The sequence below is a fragment of the Typha angustifolia genome, chromosome 10 (genome assembly GCF_048772165.1).
Source record: "Typha angustifolia cultivar Huaian chromosome 10, ASM4877216v1, whole genome shotgun sequence".
In the NCBI taxonomy this organism is placed as follows: Eukaryota; Viridiplantae; Streptophyta; class Magnoliopsida; order Poales; family Typhaceae; genus Typha; species Typha angustifolia.
The window spans coordinates 632,820-652,595 of NC_133248.1; the positions used below are offsets into that span (position 1 = coordinate 632,820).

The 19,776-nt window shown below is 35.5% G+C and overlaps 3 protein-coding genes across 6 annotated transcripts; 2 read left to right on the forward strand and 1 right to left on the reverse strand.

The window, feature by feature from the left end:
• Window positions 1-2,011: 2,011 nt before the first annotated feature.
• LOC140768737 (CDP-diacylglycerol--serine O-phosphatidyltransferase 1) lies at window positions 2,012-9,195 on the forward strand. 4 transcript variants are annotated; one of them, XM_073109127.1, is made up of 13 exons: window positions 2,012-2,214; window positions 3,056-3,248; window positions 3,981-4,046; window positions 4,387-4,446; window positions 4,948-5,038; window positions 5,757-5,811; window positions 5,902-5,981; window positions 6,094-6,210; window positions 6,306-6,390; window positions 7,084-7,175; window positions 8,143-8,396; window positions 8,589-8,677; window positions 8,786-9,195. In XM_073109127.1, the coding sequence occupies exons 2-13, from the start codon at window positions 3,082-3,084 to the stop codon at window positions 8,911-8,913; spliced, it is 1,284 nt and encodes a 427-aa protein (XP_072965228.1). In that variant the 5' UTR covers window positions 2,012-2,214; window positions 3,056-3,081; the 3' UTR covers window positions 8,914-9,195. The 4 variants fall into 4 exon arrangements, with proteins under 4 accessions (XP_072965228.1, XP_072965229.1, XP_072965230.1 ...); XM_073109128.1 differs by lacking the exon at window positions 2,012-2,214 and adding an exon at window positions 2,290-2,547; XM_073109129.1 differs by lacking the exon at window positions 2,012-2,214 and adding an exon at window positions 2,290-2,497.
• A 920-nt stretch (window positions 9,196-10,115) lies between these two features.
• Window positions 10,116-12,301, forward strand: LOC140768736 (alpha-1,3-arabinosyltransferase XAT3-like). Its single transcript, XM_073109126.1, has 4 exons — window positions 10,116-10,726; window positions 10,800-10,892; window positions 10,969-11,524; window positions 11,595-12,301. The coding sequence occupies exons 1-4, from the start codon at window positions 10,597-10,599 to the stop codon at window positions 12,193-12,195; spliced, it is 1,380 nt and encodes a 459-aa protein (XP_072965227.1). The 5' UTR covers window positions 10,116-10,596; the 3' UTR covers window positions 12,196-12,301.
• Window positions 12,302-16,643: 4,342 nt separating this feature from the next.
• On the reverse strand, window positions 16,644-18,847 carry LOC140769338 (beta-1,2-xylosyltransferase XYXT1-like). The gene is made up of 5 exons (XM_073110013.1): window positions 18,591-18,847; window positions 18,447-18,500; window positions 18,274-18,354; window positions 18,103-18,186; window positions 16,644-18,010 (listed from the first exon to the last, which is right to left on the reverse strand). The coding sequence occupies exons 1-5, from the start codon at window positions 18,733-18,735 to the stop codon at window positions 16,848-16,850; spliced, it is 1,527 nt and encodes a 508-aa protein (XP_072966114.1). The 5' UTR covers window positions 18,736-18,847; the 3' UTR covers window positions 16,644-16,847.
• Window positions 18,848-19,776: the final 929 nt, after the last annotated feature.

Consider the following 19,776-nt stretch of genomic DNA (forward strand, 5'->3'; position numbering starts at 1 on the left):
GTGGTGTTACAATTAAATCTATGTGTCGCTATTTTAACCATCCCAGCATTATCCATGACGTAATATATATATATATATATATTTTTTTTTTTTTTTCTTAATGGTGTTACAATTATATCTTTATTTATTTTAATATATTTTTCTCATAATTTTTGTCGTGGAGCTGGGGAGGGGGGTGGTTTGTCTCGTAGTGGTGGGTTTGGGCTGGCAACCACATGATTCAACTTTTAGGCCCTGCGGCATTCTTTTGTCGTCTTGTGTCTTCTCCTCTGACCAATTTTTAATACATCCAATTTAATGAACCTAATAATGCCTTTAATTTTTTTATTCTCTATTTGCCTCTCTCTTAATATATATAAAAAGTGTTCGTGGTAATTTTTTAGAGAGCAGCGTAGCAATCCTACGGAAGCGAAGCGGTGCTTCGTATGTATACTCATTTATCTTAAGTATGATTAGCTTCCGGCTCTGTTAGATTATTGCATGTTGGTTTTCCATTTATAGAAGTTTACGGCTGCCACCATCCCGTGTAACCTTTTGCTCGGCATTGCTGAGAGTCTACAGTGGCCGCTGCGGTGCTCATTGCACCGCCACGTATACGCCCTCCCCTGTTTCTAGCGTTAGAGCTTGGGAAACGGCCCTTCAGGCCTGGGGAAACCGCTACGAGGTAGCGGTTAAGGCACGTTTGGGGAAACGGGCGAGTAGAGCGGGAAACACCAAGTTGATATTTTTTCTGCTTTGAAACTCGTGCGTTCTTTTTTTTATTAATTATATATATATATATATATATATATATATATATATTTCTTACATTTTCCTTTTCTCGTGGAGCATTTCCGATGTGGCTGTACGTTCTTCCGAGTTTGGCGACTCTGCACGTGAGTCCACATCTCGTAAAAGTACGTAAATACCCTCGTGTCATAGCATTTGCTCATAAATTTTCCTTTTCAATAAATAAATAAATAAATATTATTTTTATTATTTTCTATTTCAATTTTATCTTCAATAGCGGTAAATAGTAAATAAACAAGTAATAGAACAACACAATAACTAGATTATAAAGCTCTTATATCTTTAGAGCAAATGAGAACTCTACGGTTGCCGTAAAAACTAGATCTCTTCTGATCACCTTTTATTTATTTATCAATTATAAGTTTACTGTAATCCTTCCTTATATATTCGACCCATTATTCTTTTAAAAAAACTACACATTAGTAAATTTGTTTTATTATATAAATTACACAAAAAGTATTTTTTTTAATAAATTAAAATTAGATAAACTGAGAAGTACATAGTAAACCATGAGAACATTCTTTGACAAACAAAAAAAAAGAAAGAAAAAAGAAAATAAAATCAATGTTTGAATTAGAAAAAGACCATGGCTTGGCTGGTAGAGTATTATAGTACCACCTCTATTTTGAGAGTGTACTTATTAAATCACTAGATTTTGTAGGTATAAAAATTGTACCTTGTGCATCAGAGCATCAAATTTTATCTCCCCCACATCACATGAGGATCTTTTCCTTGTACATGCAGGGGTATTTTGGGGAAAGTGAGGGGTATTCGTTTGTAATTGAAACAGTACTTTATAGATTGTGACTGCTGTGACCGTAGAAACTCTCAGAGCATACACTATTTGGTGTCAGCAGCGTGGAAAGATAGGACAACTTCATGCCTATCATTTTCTCTCTTTTTTTTCCTTTTTTTTAATATACTTAATTTTAATATATTGGAGGTAGGACTAATAGTTCCTTTTAATTAAAATAAAATATGAGGGTGTTTTGATAAATAGGTTTGTTATATTAATTATCTATTGATCGTACCCAGAGGGTAAAATAACGACAAATAAAAGAGAGAAAGGTAATAATATTTCGGGGGAAAAAGGAGAGGAGAGTGGTCTGTCATGTAAATAAGTGCCTTCTTCGGGGGCAAAGAATTATTCTCGTCTTCCCAAATCTTGCAGCGCGCTTTGACCATCTCTCTCTCTCTCTCTCTCTCTGTGTGTGTGTGTGTGTGTGGTCTTTATAAAGATTTTCTGTTCCTCTGTCTCTCTCTCTTCCTCATCGCAATCAATTAGAAGAAAAGAAAAGGAAAAAAGAAAATTAGAATAGATTAGGGAGAGAAGAAAAAGGCGTCACCTTTGATCCCTTTCGTCGGCCAGGATCTCCTCGTCTCTCGATCGTACGGCCGGGGACGGCCTTGTCGGCTGCCTTCTACGTGAGTAATCATTCTGAGGAGGAAACGGGAGTGAAAAAGGAGCCACCTTTGCTCTCCTTTCTCTCGTTCAATTCCCCGCATCGATTTTTTCTATCTTTTTTTTTTCTTTTTTTTTTTTGCTCTACCCATTTATCTACATATGTACATATACATACGTACGTACGTATGTACATGCATATATGTGGACAAATTTGGTTTTTCTTGGGTGAAACCCAGAAATTTTTTTCGACGGAGTTCGTTCCTGATCACAAGGTTGCTAAAGAAAAAAGACCACCTTTTTGATGTTTGTATTCTGATCCTCCCTGAAAGAGCCAGCCATCATTTTATTTTTGGGTATTTTTTGATAGCCAATGCGTTGTTAGATTTATGTTTTACTTTTTGGTGGTCTCTTTTGATTCTTCAAAGTACACTTGATTTCCGTTACCTTTTTCCCTTTTCCGTATGGTGATGTGGGTTGTTTTGCACGTAGGGGGGCTTTAACTTTTTGTCATGAGCATTTATAATTATTTTGATTTTAAATCCTAGTGGTGATTTCTCTTGGAAAAGTATGATTTTGTGATCATTTATTTTGATTTGGTGCTGTTTGTTTCTGAAGTTTACTCTCGTTAGGTCACTATCAATTAATTTGGAGAGCCTTAGAATTCTTCTGGTTTAGGGTACTCTTGGTCTTCTCTTTGGTAGTTTCTTTCTTTCATCACTTTACAGGCAAAGACTTGCTCTCTTTTTGTTTGTTAATTTTCTTCTGAGAACTTTAGTGTGCTGAGTTTGTTTCCTAAGATTGCTCTTTTTATTATTTAAGTGTGCTTGCGTTTTCCGTTTTGATTCTTAATTTCTTCTTCAGATAAGCGGCAATAAAGCAACTGTCTCATGGAGGTCAATGGCCAGAGGAAAGCAAGAAAAAGGGAATGCATGTCTCAAGAGGATAATGACTCAAGATCACTACTGAGTAGTTTTGGTGAAGTTGATCCATGGACAGCATGGGCATACAAACCTCGCACTATTTCCTTGCTATTAATTGGCACCTGCCTTTTGATGTGAGTTCAATTCTTCTATATTCGTCAAGTTCTTATAGATTTCTAAGAAGAAACTTGTCATATAAGTATCTCTTATAGGATCTTCTTCTGTTCTCAATTGAAGTGTTACGTCATTTGAAGGATATTTAAGATTACTATAAAGTGCAGATAGTAGTTGATTGATGGAGAAGAAATTTAATCTGTTAATCTGTATCGAGCAAGCTGAAGATAAAGCTTCTGTATAATTAGATTCGGTATCATTAGTAGATCGCTGGTTAGATTTTATGGAACTGGGATTGAAATTTTAACGATTTCTTCTGATAAACTAGAGGAAAATAGCCTTCAGGAGGCAACATAAGTAAAAGTAAGAACATTTTCTTGGATTCATCATTGAGAAGCACTATTCTTGTTTGTGATGATTCTGTCTTAGTCCTGGAACTCTAGTGGAATGGCATCTACTTTCTTTTCTAATGTACTGGCTGTGTAAGTTGCTTACAAAAAGGGAGACGGTAAAACAAATCCCATGTCTTTTTATATAATCCCATCTGGTTTATGTCAACTTATTAACTCCTTACAGATATACCCAAAAATTTTCTAGTCAAACAATCTTCCTTTTGGTATCATGATTTGCATCTTTCTCCTCTAATAAATTTTACAATGACTTACTTGTAATTGGAGATAATTTTCATTGTAACTGTTAATTAGAGAATCTTCTTCATACTTGGATACTAAACTGATTATGTCTTCTGTCAGTTGGGCGAGTGGTGCTCTTGATCCAGAAAGCACCGCTTCCAGTGATCCTGTTTCATCTGTGAAGAGGTATGCTATTACATGGTGCTAGGAGTTATATATATATATATATATATATATTAGTGTAGTTCTCACTTTATCTGCACTCCATTATTAACTAGACCTCCATATTATAAAGCAGACACCAACTATATTTTTTTTCCTTCTTGTTTCTCTAGTTTGGAGATTACATAATCACTCCAGTGGTTTCATTGTTTCCTATGATTGATTGTTAGCCTTAAAATTTATTACCTTATTTGATAACCTCTTCATATATCTCCTTGTAATTTTCATTTCTTCCTAAGAACATCTCGATCTGCTCTTTAAAGGATATATATATATGCTGACCCCATCTTTTTATTAATTGTAGGGGTGTCTGGGCTATGATTGCAGTGTTTCTAGCTTATTCATTGCTTCAAGCGCCTTCCACGTAAGTGGCAACTACAGAAATTCTTGTTCAAATAAATCAATCTTATTTCATATGCCATTACAGAAGCTTCTATGCGGTTTTGTGCTCTGGAATAGCAAGTGCAGTAGGTTAATGTTTGTCTTCTTTTCTAATGATCATTTGTCACTATTTGATGCATAGCTTTGAGCATTTGGAAAGTCATATCTAGAGCAACCATAGAAAATCTGAGTAACTTATAGCTCAGATTTTTATATGGTTTTTTGAGTTAGTTTCCTTCTCAGTGAAGGAAGCTGCACATGATGCCATGTGACTGCCTAAGCAGAGAGATGCAAACTTTGGATTGGCCTCCGCCTTGTAAAACTTGGTGAATTTAATGTATTGGAATCTAACAAGAAACTACCATAAGATTGCAAATCTTAGACATTGCTAATCCCTAGTACTAAAATTTTGTATTTTACTGCAATGTTGGGCATATAACTTCACATATACTGAACTGATGGTGTTGTACTTTATATGTTTCAGGGTACTTATTAGGCCACATCCTGCCATTTGGCGGTTGGTTCATGGGATGGCTGTTGTTTACCTTGTTGCCCTTACTTTTTTGCTTTTTCAGGTTCTTTCAAATCCTTTCTCCCCTGATTAGCATGTGGTTCAGGTTTATTTCTCTTTTTTTTTGGTGTGTTTTGTGTCACATACCTTTGCACTTTTTAGTTTATATAATAATAAGAAAGCCTTTTCCTAAACTAGTTGTTGGCTACATTTGTCCATCTTCTTACCTGATTGTTGGTGCTTCATAGTTCATACAGTATGTCATGTAATATGTTTCAATCCTTCTTATCTGAGCAAGAAACTCATTTTGAGGGGAATATCACTTAGAATGCTGAGTAGAGTCAACGACTTTGTTCTAGTTCTGTTCTGTGATTTCATAAAATTGAAGACTTTAGAATGTAAAATTATATCTTGCAAGCTTTTCTAATTTTTTTCAAGTATGGAACAACTTGTATTTGGGCTAGATATTGCTTATGTTAGGTCACATGTGATGTGCATATTTTCATCAATGGTTTGGAAAATTTCTTGGTATCTTTGGAACTGAAAGCCCAATTGCCAAAAGTTGTTATTCTATAAGATTCTGATTTTAAGACACCTCTGAGTCTATGGCAATTAGAGTGTTCTCACTCTTGAATGAACATCTGTTCTACTTCTCAATATTTTGTCTTGATCAGAGTTTTCTATTGTAGACCGACTTGAAAATTTATTATGGAAGTAAATTTTTATGTTTACCTTACCAATGGTCAATAATGATCTAAATTTCACTATCTTTTTCTTTCCAGAACCGTGATGATGCTCGACAATTCATGAGATATCTTCACCCTGATCTTGGTGTTGGTAATGTGCTTGGTGTTCACAACTTTTCTTCTTGTAAAGCTATAGTAGTTCATTTGAGGAAATTTAACATCTTTGTTCACTTTTGAGCAGAACTACCTGAAAGATCTTATGGGGCTGATTGCCGTATTTATGTACCTGAGAATCCAAAAAACAAGTTTAACAATGTTTATGTATGGTATCTTCATTGACCAAACTATTATCTTTTTCCAACTATTTGTTAGTCATAAACTACAAATTTTGAGATTTGTCAAGTTATTAATTTTGTCCATTAGGTTTTTCTAGGAGACTCTATTTGATGAGTTTGTTCTTGCTCATATTTTTGGATGGTGGGGTAAAGCTATAATGATTCGAAATCAACCCCTTCTATGGATATTGTCAATTGGGTTCGAACTAATGGAGGCAAGTCCTTACTTTTTCTGCAGCAACTAATTCAGAAGGCACTATTTTCCAACTCAGTTGTTTTAAAATGGAACCCCATATTTGAACTTTTGCAGCTTACTTTTCGTCATATGTTGCCAAACTTCAACGAGTGCTGGTGGGACAGTATAGTTCTCGATATTCTGATCTGCAATTGGTTTGGTGAGGTTCTGACTTTGCTTCGTCAACTTTCTTTTGGATAGAAATATCTGTCTTTATCTTATTTTTCTGGAGTTCTAGGCTTCTATCTTGATATTTAAGAAAAGAAGAGTTAGAATGAAGACTATTAAGATTGAAGTATAGCTGATGATACAAATGTCTCAGTGGTATAGAAGAGTCATCACATTATTTTTATTTTGTTGGCATGGTGCCTTGTTGACGTGAATAAATTTGGCATAATTTATTGTCTTCTCTTCATCTGCCTTCTTTTCCTCTATGCCTACCAAAAAGGTTCATTGCTGATTGATGGTTCAAATTGTGTAACAAAGTGGATAGTCCTTCTATTTGTTGTTTGGAGCGGATGGTGCTCCAGACAGCAAGCTAAATGGGGTTAGATTCTGGATAGAGTCATGTATAATGGAATTCTTTTAGGTAAATTTTGAACGATGAGAACATATGTACAAGCAAAAGACAAAAGTTGATTTAATTTGGACGAAGAGTCAAAATGAGATTCTAAAGTAAAAGTAAATCATGTAAGAGTCCACCTCCCAGTGTTATGATTTAACCTATACAAATCTGATGAAGTCACTCATACACAAGATACTTGGATGTACTCATTTTATGAGTGCTGAGGTGCAGATGTTTTGAGGGGATCTTCTATGACGATAATTTAGAATTATCTGTTCTATTTTTCAGGTATCTGGGCAGGAATGCGTACTGTCAGATACTTTGATGGGAAGACATATGAATGGGTTGGTATAAGCCGCCAACCAAATATTATTGGTAAGGTATGTCTTATTCCTACTTTTCACTCCATGGGAGCACCTTTTATTTGAGATTTATATACATTGGGACTTAAGTTATATTCTCAACTCTACTTTCTCTTATCGGTAGGCTGGTAGCTTTATTGTGTTATAATATGGACTGTATTATATATATTTTCTGTTAAATGGGCAGGTTATGAAATGATTTAATTTATTCTCTTCATCTCTTATGAACATCTTAAATGTTGCATTGGCAGTTTTAAAATTTTGGTCATAAATAAGAAATATTTGGAGCTTCCCTTTATAAATTACTAGTGGCTCAGGAAACAAAGAAATGTATACGACAAGAATCAACAAAGACCTCTTTCCATGGTGACTCCTAGGTCAGGAATCTTTGACCAATATTTAGATGTCTACCAACAACTGCATCATAAAAGTTAATCAGATTTTCCAATTTCACAGAAGCTTTTCAGCTTCCAGTTCTTCTTTATAGCCAACCCCCATTTAATAGATGTGGAAAGGCTTGGATGTGATTATGATGCAGCATTAACCTTGTCTCTAGGTCCAAGCAGATACTAAGGATCACAAAGATCTGTACAAGTTTTCTGCTACTTTCATAATACTTATTTCAGTCCTGAATCCCATAATATGCAGTCATTGCCACTAGTTTTCAGATGACAGAAACAAATCAACAAGTCCAAACATGGGTGAGATTTATGAAAAATTAAGGCTGGTCGTATACTTGTTTCATCGATGCGCACTATCATGGTGTGTCATCTTTTGAAGCTGAAGAAGAGTACTCAAGGTCATCTATAAGTTGTTTCCCTTTTTTAAAAGTATCCATCTGAATCTCATGGTATCAATTTGCAAAGTGTTAGGACCTTTGCTATTCCATATATGATTAATCTCCATTAGAAATTTTTATAGTTTAAACACTCCATTAAGCTCATATTTTATCCATAATGTTCTTGTTTCTTTTTTTTTATTATAGGTGAAAAGAACATTGGGCCAGTTCACTCCCGCACGGTGGGACAAAGATGAATGGCACCCCCTACTTGGTCCTTGGAGATTCATCCAAGTGCTGGTCCTTTGTGTCATCTTTATGACAGTAGAGCTTAACACATTCTTTCTCAAGTTTTGTCTTTGGATTCCTCCTCGAAACCCCTTGGTTGTCTATAGATTGGTTCTCTGGTGGCTAATTGCAATACCAACCATTCGCGAGTATAATACCTACTTGCAGGACAGGTAAAAAAACCTTTAAGATATTTTCGTACTACTTGCACCTATCTAGCAGGAAATAAATTTAACTCTGTGATTGTGTTATACTATTATCATTTATGTCAAGTTCTTAGTGAACATGTTTTGCAACTAATATAACTCCTCTGGCATTCAATTTGGATTGGCTAGAAATATCTTTTACATATTGAATGATTGCAGGAAACCTGTGAAGAAGGTGGGATCCTTCTGCTGGCTCTCCCTGGCAATATGCATAGTAGAGCTTCTAATTTGTATTAAATTTGGCCATGGTGAGCACTGTTCTCCGCTTCTGTTATATATCTCTCATATCATCTATCTTTTCAAATAGCAATATCTAGTAAAGTGTTTGTGATATGAGAGTAACTTTCCTCTAATAGGTCTTTTTCCCAGTCCAATGCCTTCATGGCTGGTAGTATTCTGGACATCCGTCAGCTTACTCCTCGTAATTTTCCTGCTCGGTTGGTCGTGGCACATTCATCGATCAATGATGAGAAAGAGGTTATGATAAACAATTGCGGCATTCTCCTTTACTGAGTCTTTTGTTTCCTTCTTCAATATAAATCATGTAAATATCCATTGTCTTCAAATTGTATACATGTCATTGTTTTTAGACTGGAGAATAGTCTGGCTTGTGGAGGATATTAATTCAATTTCTCCTTCTGTTCTCGCGGCAAAATATCATTGTAATGCCGAATTTTTTTCTTTTCTGCTTTCATTGCTTCCAGAGCCAGAGGATTCATTTGATGCTTATTTATTTAGTGAAACAATGAGAAGAAATATCATTTTACTTTGTGTGATTTCATCTAATTTCCTTGAAGGGTATTTTGTTAGATGACTTTATCAGTTGTCTTTAGGCATGTTACATTTTGTTCTATTAGGAGGAAGTAAATCTGTTAAATTTCCAGAGTTATTCAACCAAGTGCATGATCAATATATTCTATTGATGTGAACTTTCTGCCTACATCCATTACCTATTGCTGTAACAGTTGACCAATCTCATCTACAGCTTTAGCACACAAAACTGTGACAGATGTGAAAAGATTTAATTATTTCTACATGAATATAATCAAATTTGTGAGTTACAGCAGTAGTTCTAGTTTGCCATGAAAAATTTAATAGCTGCAATTTAGTCTTCACCACAAGATGGTTGAAAGTATATGAATAAACTGTTGAAATATTCTCCAATTAGAGACTGTTCAGAAGTAGCTTATTACAATGTATTTATTAGCCCTAGCCACACTACACTTTGCTGGATTCTAGTGCTTGTACTCCACTTTTATTCTGACATAATGTTCCTCTATTCTGAATTATTTTGATTGGACTCCTCTACTCTTCTTCTTACTTAGTTTTATTTTCTTTACTTCATTTTTTTTTCTATGTCACTGTGAGATCTAACAGCCTGCATGATATAATGTCTAAAGCTAGAAATTTAGTGTAATTAATGGTCTCATATACTCTAATTGTGTTACCTAATTAAGTCTGCTGAAGTCTCAGTCTATTCTATAGTTTTAAAAAATGATTTTATTATTGGCTAATCTAGTCATTAAGTGATCTTTTAACATCTGACTGCTTAAAGTAACAGAAATTAATTTACAAAAGGCTTAGCTTCAGTCACACAGGTGTCAATTAAAAGTAACAAATATAAATACAACATGAAGGTAAAAATTGGGCAAATAATTAAGTTTTTTCATATCTCTGCTAGACTATGGGCGATTAGGTATTTTAAGTTAAAATATACAAAACTAAGTTAAGATTAGGCTAAAATATAAGGGAGTAAACTATGATTTATAAAAACAAAAGAAAAATTGAGTTGTTGAGTGCCCCTGTTGTTATCTGATGGAGTACATGCTAGGTTGTAAGCAGAAGGTGGCCTCTTGATGAAATCTTATTGTTATATGTTTATGTTGGTGAAAAGAATTGTTAATAAAAAGTATCCCCTTGAACATACTTTGGTGGTAGGTTGTCACTTAGTCAACCATGTCACCTAAGCTTGTGGATTCTTTTTCCTCCCTTAATTTTTTCTTCTTTTTTTCTTTCTAAATGGACCCATCGATCCAATTGGGTATAAGATCCAGAGGATGTAGGCATCAACAAAGAGGTTGTTGGATTGGGAAAGAGGGGAAAGAAAGGAGGTAGCTTAGCTTAGGGAGAGAGAGAGAGAGAGAGAGAGAGAGAGAGAGAGAGGGAGATGAAGTCCCAAAGAAAATTTCCTAGACCAGAGCCAAGAAAGCTAGGCAATGTTCTCATCATAGCATTCATGCTACTCTCCCTTTGCCTCCTTTCTCTCATCAAAGCTCTCTATTGCTCAACTCCTTATGGTATGTTCCCTTTCTCTCTCTTTCTCTCTCTCTCTCTCTCTAGATCTAATGGAATCTGAGCATCATGATGCAGGAAAATCAGATGGGCCTCTCAAACTTGAGTTAGAGAGGCAGAAGAGCTTGAAGATGGTAACAAACAACACCTCACAGTCTGCAGTACAAACTGGTAAGTTCTCCGTTAATTGCTCCTCTACTTGTAACTAAGAATTTTTTTTTTACCTGCCACATCCTTCTTGTTGTAGAGATTAGCAATGTAGTCGATCTTAGCAAACCGATATGCTTCGAATCGAGCCGGAAATCGAACACTTGCGATGCTCAGGGGGACATAAGAGTTGAAGGAATCACACAAACTATCTTTGTGCACCCAATGCAGCAAGAATGGAAGATTAGGCCATATGCCAGGAAACATGACCAAGCAGCTCTTGACAGTGTCAAGGAGTGGACTTTAAGGCCATTCTCGGGCGGCGGTCGGCCGCCGCCCCGGTGCACGACGAGCCATTCGGTGCCGGCCTTGGTGTTCTCGAATGCAGGATTCACAGGCAATTTGTTCCATGACTACACTGATGTGTTGATCCCTTTGTTCATCAGCTCGTATCAGTTCCATGGAGAGGTGCAATTCCTTGTGAGTGGCTTGAAATCTTGGTGGGTGGACAAGTTCATCCTGTTCTTGAAGCAACTTAGCAAGTATGAGATCATTGACATTGATGCTGATCGAGAAATCCGGTGCTTTCCCCGGGTGGTCGTCGGGCCGGCCTTCCATAAGCAACTAGGAGTTGACCCTTCGAAAACCCCAACTAGGTATTCTAGATAACTAGTTAACTCAAAAACTTAAACCGTTAGATAACAGACTAATAATATATATCAACAGGTACTCTATTTTGGACTTCAAGAGGGTCCTAAAGGATGCATATGGATTGAAGAGATCTATTGTCGAGCCGAGGAGACGGCCTAGGTTGCTCATCATATCGAGGAAGGGCACAAGGAAGTTCATGAATGAGGGGGCGATGGCGGAGATGGCCACAAAACTAGGGTTTGACGTGAAGATTGGCGAGGCCGACATGAACACCGACATGGCCACTTTTGCGAGGATGGTGAATTCAATTGACGTGATGATCGGCGTGCACGGTGCTGGCCTGACGAACATGGTGTTCCTCCCTTTAGGGGCAGTGGTCATACAAGTTGTTCCTTATGGGGGGTTAGATTGGTTGGCAAAAGAAACATTCAGGGCACCAGCAAAGGAAATGGGGATCAAATACATGGAGTATAAGATTCAGGTGGATGAGACTACATTAAGTGAGCAGTACAAGGGAAGTCATCCAGTGTTGAAGAATCCTCACTCAATTCAAAAGCAAGGTTGGGATACAATCAAGACTGTATACTTGGACAAGCAAAATGTTAGGCCTCATTTGGGTAGGCTCAAGAACACTTTGATGCAAGCCCTCAAGCTCTTGCCACAAAGGCAAAACTAATTGACCAATCCAATTTTTTTGTTCTTTTTTGAATTTTTTTACATCCATATGATTGTTTCAGATAAAAGGTATAGGTTTTGAAAAGTTATATAAGATTCTTTTGTCATGAGCTACTCTTGAGTAAATTCTCTTTATTATGTGAGTCATGCAAGATTGATGGTTTATGTAAGATTGTGCAATTATTGATTCCAAAGTCACTTTCCTCCTTTATTCCAATGAAGCAAATCAGTTTGGTGGGTTGATTCTATCAAAGCAAAGGGCCATCATGGAGGAAAGGTGGGGAAGAGTAGTATCTTTTTATCTTTTGCTCTAAATAATTAATCCCTTCACAATGATAAAAGGGACATGAACATTTGGACTTATTTATCTAAAAGTTACTCTCTCAAGTGCTTCATCATATTTCATATTCTTGAGAATATCCTTATGTGATAAGACTTTTTATCTAAAACACATAAAAGCTTATGCATACAACCCTTTTTAATTTATAGATTATAATCACGTAGACTATAACAAAGAATTAATTCTTTCCGATATATAAGTTGGATATTTAGATAATACTACAATTCTTTAGTAAACACATGTACAATAAAAAAAAATGTCAATCTCTTTACATCTAAGCAATAACACAAGGTGCAAAATTGAAAATGAAATAGGACCTATATACAACTCAACTAAAGAAGTAAGAAGTACTAATGGTGAGAATAACATGATTTGGCTCACTTCAAGTCACAATTAAGTTAATCAATCTTCCGTTGTCGTCGTCGTCATCACCAAAAATAAATTCTTTCAATAATAACTATAAAAAATGTTATTCTTATCGAGAGATGTCGAAAAAAGATTTAAAAAAGGGGTCCAAGTACATAGACTCTTTACTCTTTTGACTCTAAATTTAAGCATGATTTTGTTTATTGTACTTCACACTATTTGTTAGTTAGTGCAAGATTAATCAAATTCTCTCTTTCTCTACTTTTCCTTATAAAATTTTATAATATCTTCTCATCTTCATTAGAGAACAAAGTAGCCAAGAAAAGCATTACATGTCCCAAGTTCTAATGGGCCTACTTAGCTAGCAAATATTAGTTTGTTACCTAACAATTTTGGACATAGGCTCATCTAACCCTAAAGCACAACACCACCTATCTATATATATTTCTTTTCTTCTTCTTTATTAGATGGCACATATATATCTATTGCTAGTTGATGAGAAGTTAAGCAAAGGGTAGAAGAGAGAAATAGACAAAGACAAGAGACCCAAATGACATAGATGGTTCAAGAAAATGACATCCTAACTAACATAGCCCAACTTGTATGAATTTTGCTACTACCTAGCAAATGTGTAGCAATAGCATAATCTCATTTCTTATCTTATAATGTTATGCTTTGAGCCAAGGTTGTTGTATAAGAAATTTCTACAATTTGGGATGTAGAGGATCCACATCCCTTCATATTAATTATGCATTACATATGGAGGCAATGGCATTGACCATCAACTCAATCACATGAAATATAAGCTTCTAATTGAAGTTGATTAAAAATTGGGATCTAAAACTTCTTTAATCTTTTTAATTTTTTTTTTAATTTAAAGGATCTCTTACCATTATAAAAAAATGGAAGAGCTTATGCAATACCAATTCAACTCTTTGGTATGCATGTGATTGATACTACACTTGCATTTTAATATTTGAATTATTTGCATCAAAAAAAATTCTTAAAATATTTAGTAAAATTAAGCTCTCAGAAACTAAGTGTATTTATTTTCTATCTTAGATGCATATTTTTTTAAAAGGAGTGCGCACAATTTATACTAAGGTGCACATAAGAATCCAATCTTACTATTTTGAATTTATTTTTAATTTTTCTTCATGCAAATGCCCTTAATCTCTATTACTTCTATTTTGCTCTCTAATGTGTATTTTTAGGCCCATTTCCTTGTGGGTTTTCTAAGTTTGGGCTAACTCCACCCCTCTTCCTTTAATCTTGTGGATTTCTACAAAATTGCTATTAAACCATTCAAAATATCATAATATTCATTATATTCTTCCAAATATCATAATTATCACCAAAATCATTGAGTTATTTTAAACCTAATGCTACTTACTCACATTATAATACAAGTAAATGAAATCTTATTTTGTAAGACAAAAAAAGTTGCATGTATATATTAACTTTCACAACTGTCTATTCAGAATATTATAATAAATATCTTGCCAAAAACTAATAATAATAATAATTTAAGAAAATAATTATTTTCAGTGACAATTATAATATTTTTTTAAAAATTTAATAGCAATTATATAAAAGACCTATGCATAGTACATGCTATGCATTGACTTGCCTATAGTTGATTTCTGACACCAAGGTAATGCTCCATTTATGAACATTAATGCTGCTATGCTTATTATATTGATTCTCTCTGAGTATATTTAATTTTCAGACAAATTAGGCAGTAAGCAAGGTAGATTAACATTAAATTACTAAAATAATTACCTTAACCATTACCAATGTCCTAAATACTCCTTTTTAATATACTTCATACCACCATGTCTACTAGCACTACTATTGAGGCAGATTCAATTAGCCTACATTATTTTGAATTTTATCATTATATTTAATATATTTGAAAGACTCGTATTGAAGACTTGGAATTTTTATTAAAATAAATGGGGTTTTTTTTTAAAAATATTTGGGAAATTGGCGTGCACGTTAAGATAGATATAATAATAACAATTTAAGTTGATTGTGAACCATTAATTTATTTGATGCACGAATACTAAGGATAAGTTCTTTTTTAATATGTTGATTAATTTAATATTAGATCAAAAACATCATTTTCTTTAAATTTTTTTAATAAAAGATGAACGATTAAGAAATACCTTAAATTTTCATTAAAAAATAAATTCAATTCTTTGGTGACAGCCCTGCGATTATATATATAATTTAACCAAATACTTAGCTCTAATTCGAAAGAAAAAGACTTAAGTTCTAAACTTAATTAGTTGGTCTCATTTCTTCGTAACCTTAAATAAACGAGGCCGAAGAGTTCTGACTCAAACTTATAAACCTCTAATTTAAAACTTAAAATAAAACCTAGAACAAACATAAATAAAACAAAACTGTCCTCAAATAGTAAAACCATTAATTCCTGAATAATTTTTAAAATAAGAGACAAATCTTCTCTTAGGATATGAAATCCCCTTGAATTTAGAACTCAGTGAATTATTTTCTTATAATACAGATATCTTCATAAGATTTTATATCTGACCATCTCATCATGTAAACTCATCTCCCATGATGAGCCATTCATTAGATGAAGCTTCCCATTAATATTGGGGCCATGGGGATCCCACTACCTACCCCCCCCCCCCCCCATTCATTGTTTTTGCTAAAAGGACACATACATGATACTATCAATACACCTTTGTTTATCTTATCACAAGCAAAAATTTGTTTGTCATCATCTCCTATGATAAGAATTGGTCATAGAAAAGGTTCAGTTGCCCAATTGGAAATTCTAGATGGACCACTGTCTTCCTTCTCCTTGTATGCTACCAACTCATGTGGGTCTACAGTTTGAATAGTCTCATGGACACCTAATAAAGACTGCTCAAGCAGCAAGCATCTCCATTGACAATGCTCCATTGTATGGTTCCAGGAAATTCCCTGCTTCTAAGTGTACTTGGCTGCCTGAATCTGAATTCCTGCAGACAACCTAATAATATAGCTCATGGTTTTAGCTAAACCTCATGCAAGTTGCATCACTATTTACTGCCATTGGTTTTGTTATCATATGGATGGGAAGCCCACAGAACTAATTAATGGCCACCTTCCTGCCTACAGAACTAATGCAAATGGAGATTGGAAGTAGTAAGCATGAACCTATATTTTATAAGGAAAAGAAATATTCTGCTGGTAGAACAATTAATACGGAATTTGACACAAAGCTGTGGATTTTGTTTTCTCTTAACTTTATGTCACCAAAATGTTGGTGGCTGTGTCTTTCAGAAGTCCTTTTTATACTTTGTATATCATCATTAACATCATCATGACACAAGCATTTGCTACACTATGAGGATGATTGGAGAACAAAGTACTCATTATTAGTACAAATCTTGAAAGAGAATGATCACAGGCTTGTTGTCTTTTTCTCCCAATATAAAGAAATCTTGAAGAATTGATCCCATGGTTTTCCTACTTTGGTTAGAAAAGTTCAGCAGACAGGGGAGAATGCAAGCTCTTGATTTGGTTTGCAGATCAACAATTCATTGACTTATTTGCAGATCAACTCTTCTTTTCACCAGGCATGGTATAAGAGCATCTACCATATTGACCAACTCTAAAATCCCAACTACTATACATATATTATAAGCCAAAGAACCTTAAAGGGCTTTCTACTTAAAGAGAAAGAACCTACCTTAACAACTAATGGGGGTCAATTAATTCTACAACCATATTTGAATAGAGATTTCCAGAAGAAACCTTATTATTTTATTTGCTGAAAAAAAAATTCAATTCTTTGGTGTTTGTACTCATTAAGATTGCCATACAATACCAAGAGGAACATAAGAACTTACAAAAAAAAATTTAAAAAAAGAAGGAAAAAATTAGGGAATTTGAAATGAACAAGAAGACCAAAATGCTAACTAAGCCTAGCTCTATTCAGAGAGAAGATCAAGGGCTTTCTTTAGAACAGGTTCAAACCTGTTCACATCAAGCCTCACATTTTGCTTTCCAAGGTAAAATTCTGCAACCTTCTGCCATCCACTCTTGTGTATTGAAATGGGGTCTTTGATCACTGGATGATCCTTTCCAAGCATATCCATGAGTGTGCTCTCCTCTGCAGTTATGCTGTACTCCAAGTACTTGAGCTTCATATCAATGGCTGGCTCACCGAAGTCCGCCTTTGCCATGCCTTCTAGATTGCCATAGGGGACCACTTGGATCATCACCGCATTCGTCGGTAGGAAGACGCAGTTCGTAAGTCCTGCGCCATGGACGCCCATCATGACGTCGAAGGAGTTCACCGTCTTCGCGTACTCTGCGATGTTCACGTGGAATTTTGCGTCCATGACGACCACCTCAAAGCCAAGCTTCTCTGCAGACTGAACGATCTCTGGGACGTTGGTGAATTTTCGGTTGTGGCCTCTCGCGATGAGCATGAGCCTTGGCTTCCTACCAGGACTCTCCTTCAAGGAAATCGGAAAATTTCTATCTAGCGAGTAAGCAATCCTCATGAAACTCCTGAAGTCGACCATGGAAGAGCCATTAAAGACGCGGGAGGGATCAATGCTGAACTCCTTGTGGCTTCGAAGACCGACAAGCGCATGCGAGAAGCATCGGATTTGGTTATCCTTATCGAAGTCGACGACTTCGTAGTGTGTCAACATTTTGATGATGTTCTGGTACTTGCCTATCCACCAACCCTGGATGTTTGTGATGAGGAATTGCACCTCGCCATCGAATCTCTGCGAAGCGACGAACAGAGGGATGATAACATCGCTGAAGTCATGCCAATAGTTGCCTATGAATCCACCGAGTGTGAAGACAAGAGCAGGAACATTGTGTTTGATAGAACAAGGAGGGGCTTCCTGAGGGCCATGCAGTTGTTTCACAGTGATTTCTTTGATACTAGTCATGTGTTTTCGCGAATAACCTCTAATTTTCCATTCAATTGCTTCTGCGTTGCTTGTTGGATTGGCAGGAGGAACAAACAATACGGTAGACGATGCGCCGTGAGTTCGAACATCGCCGACCATGTCGCAGATGTCGGATCTCGGGTCATCTGTGTCGCAAATTGGCTTGCTCTGAGGAGCTTGTTCTGGTGCATGAAAAGAAACATAGCATTTTGCATTAGATATTATATTCTTGAGTTATTTCAGATGAAATTTTGTTACTAGTAGATTAACATACCAAGTTGCTTAAAAGGAGTAGAATCTTCTTGGGTCTCATGGAGTTCAACCTGCTCCTTTGGATCGTCTGCTTTCCTTTCATCCCCTGGCCATAGAACAGAGGAGCTCTATTTAATTAAAATGGCTTACTTTCTTGATACAATTTGATTCTATTAACACACGAACAACTTACTTGATTGAAGAGGTGGCGTTATTTCCTCCACTTTAATAGTATCTTCATTCCTGACAGGATCTGATCTTGGTTCTACATCACCTAGAAGAAAGAAAAAGAATAAAAGAAATCTTAATTCTAGACTTTCTACAAAGACGAAAAGAACTTCGAGAAGTTCATCTTTGTTGCATTACCTGGGTGCACAGGGCTAGTTTGCGCGACATGCGGCGGCGATGATTGCAAAATAACTGCAAAACCGATGAATTTACTATAAGAATTCAGAGGTGGGGGAAAGAAAAAAGCTGCAACCTTTGGCTAGTGATCAGAGCATGCAATACCAGTTGTTGGGCTTCGAATTGCGAACTGCTCAGACATGGTGAAGTAGGTCAGAAGGACCAAGAAGAATCCGACAAGAAACGCGAAAGTGAGACGGTTTTGCGAAAGAGCTCTTGTCAAGGTTGTCATCATCTTCATCTCTGCCATCCTCCTCCTCCTCCTCCTCCTCCTCCTTCTTCTTTCTTATAAATGGCTACAAGAGCTCTCAGAATAAAAGAAGGCTTAGAGAAGCTCTAGAGAACCACCTTCATGGTTGCTTCCACGAGTTGCCCAGTCTTTGCCCGGCCCTATTCCTTTTTATCTATGGCACCTCTTGTTTTATCGTAGGAAGAGATCCCATCCTCAATCACACAACTTTTCCCCACGAGGTATTTTGCATTTAACACCTTCCAATGTCGTGTTTGTTTTTATTATCGATTACAACCTCATAATTCGTCTGACTAATAGATCCCAATATATTTTAAACATAAAATCATTAAACAGAGGGTGCCATTTGAAATTTTCCATTTTCCATTTCCCCACGAGGGTGCGGACGTCGATGACGTCTTCGTCGACAGGCCATGCATTGGAGAAAATAATAATATATATATTAAAATATATAACTTATGGTCAAATATTTGAACGAGCGTTACGTGTTTGAATGGGTCGTAGCTTGCCAAAGTCCAGCTTCGATGAATGCGAGAGAGGGAGAGAGGGATGTTTTTAATTTATTCTTCAACGTGGCTTGGTATAAGGGTGGTTCTTTTGCATTAAAACACCTATATTTAACCTTATTACAAATTGACGGACGAACGTATCATTTTTCTTCCCTCTCCTTGACAACCTTTAATATGTTTGTAAATTTATACTCCAGTGTTAAAAGAAATATAATAATCTTACCACTTTTTACACTCAATTATGATAGTTTAATAATGAGAAATTAGAGACAATATTATAATCAGCTTACTATACATACAGGCTTAATGTATTAAATAAATATAATAATAGAATAAGGATTATTTTTTGAGAGGCTCAATTATTCATACTATATATATATAGGAATCAAAATAATCCATGATTCTGTTTACACAATTTAAGTATTGGAATGCATAGTTGTTGTCTATAAACTTATAAAAAGAAAATTTAGATCTAATTAGACTATATTTCTTGGGTAATAAATCCAAATATATTTAATGTATTTACTTGCAA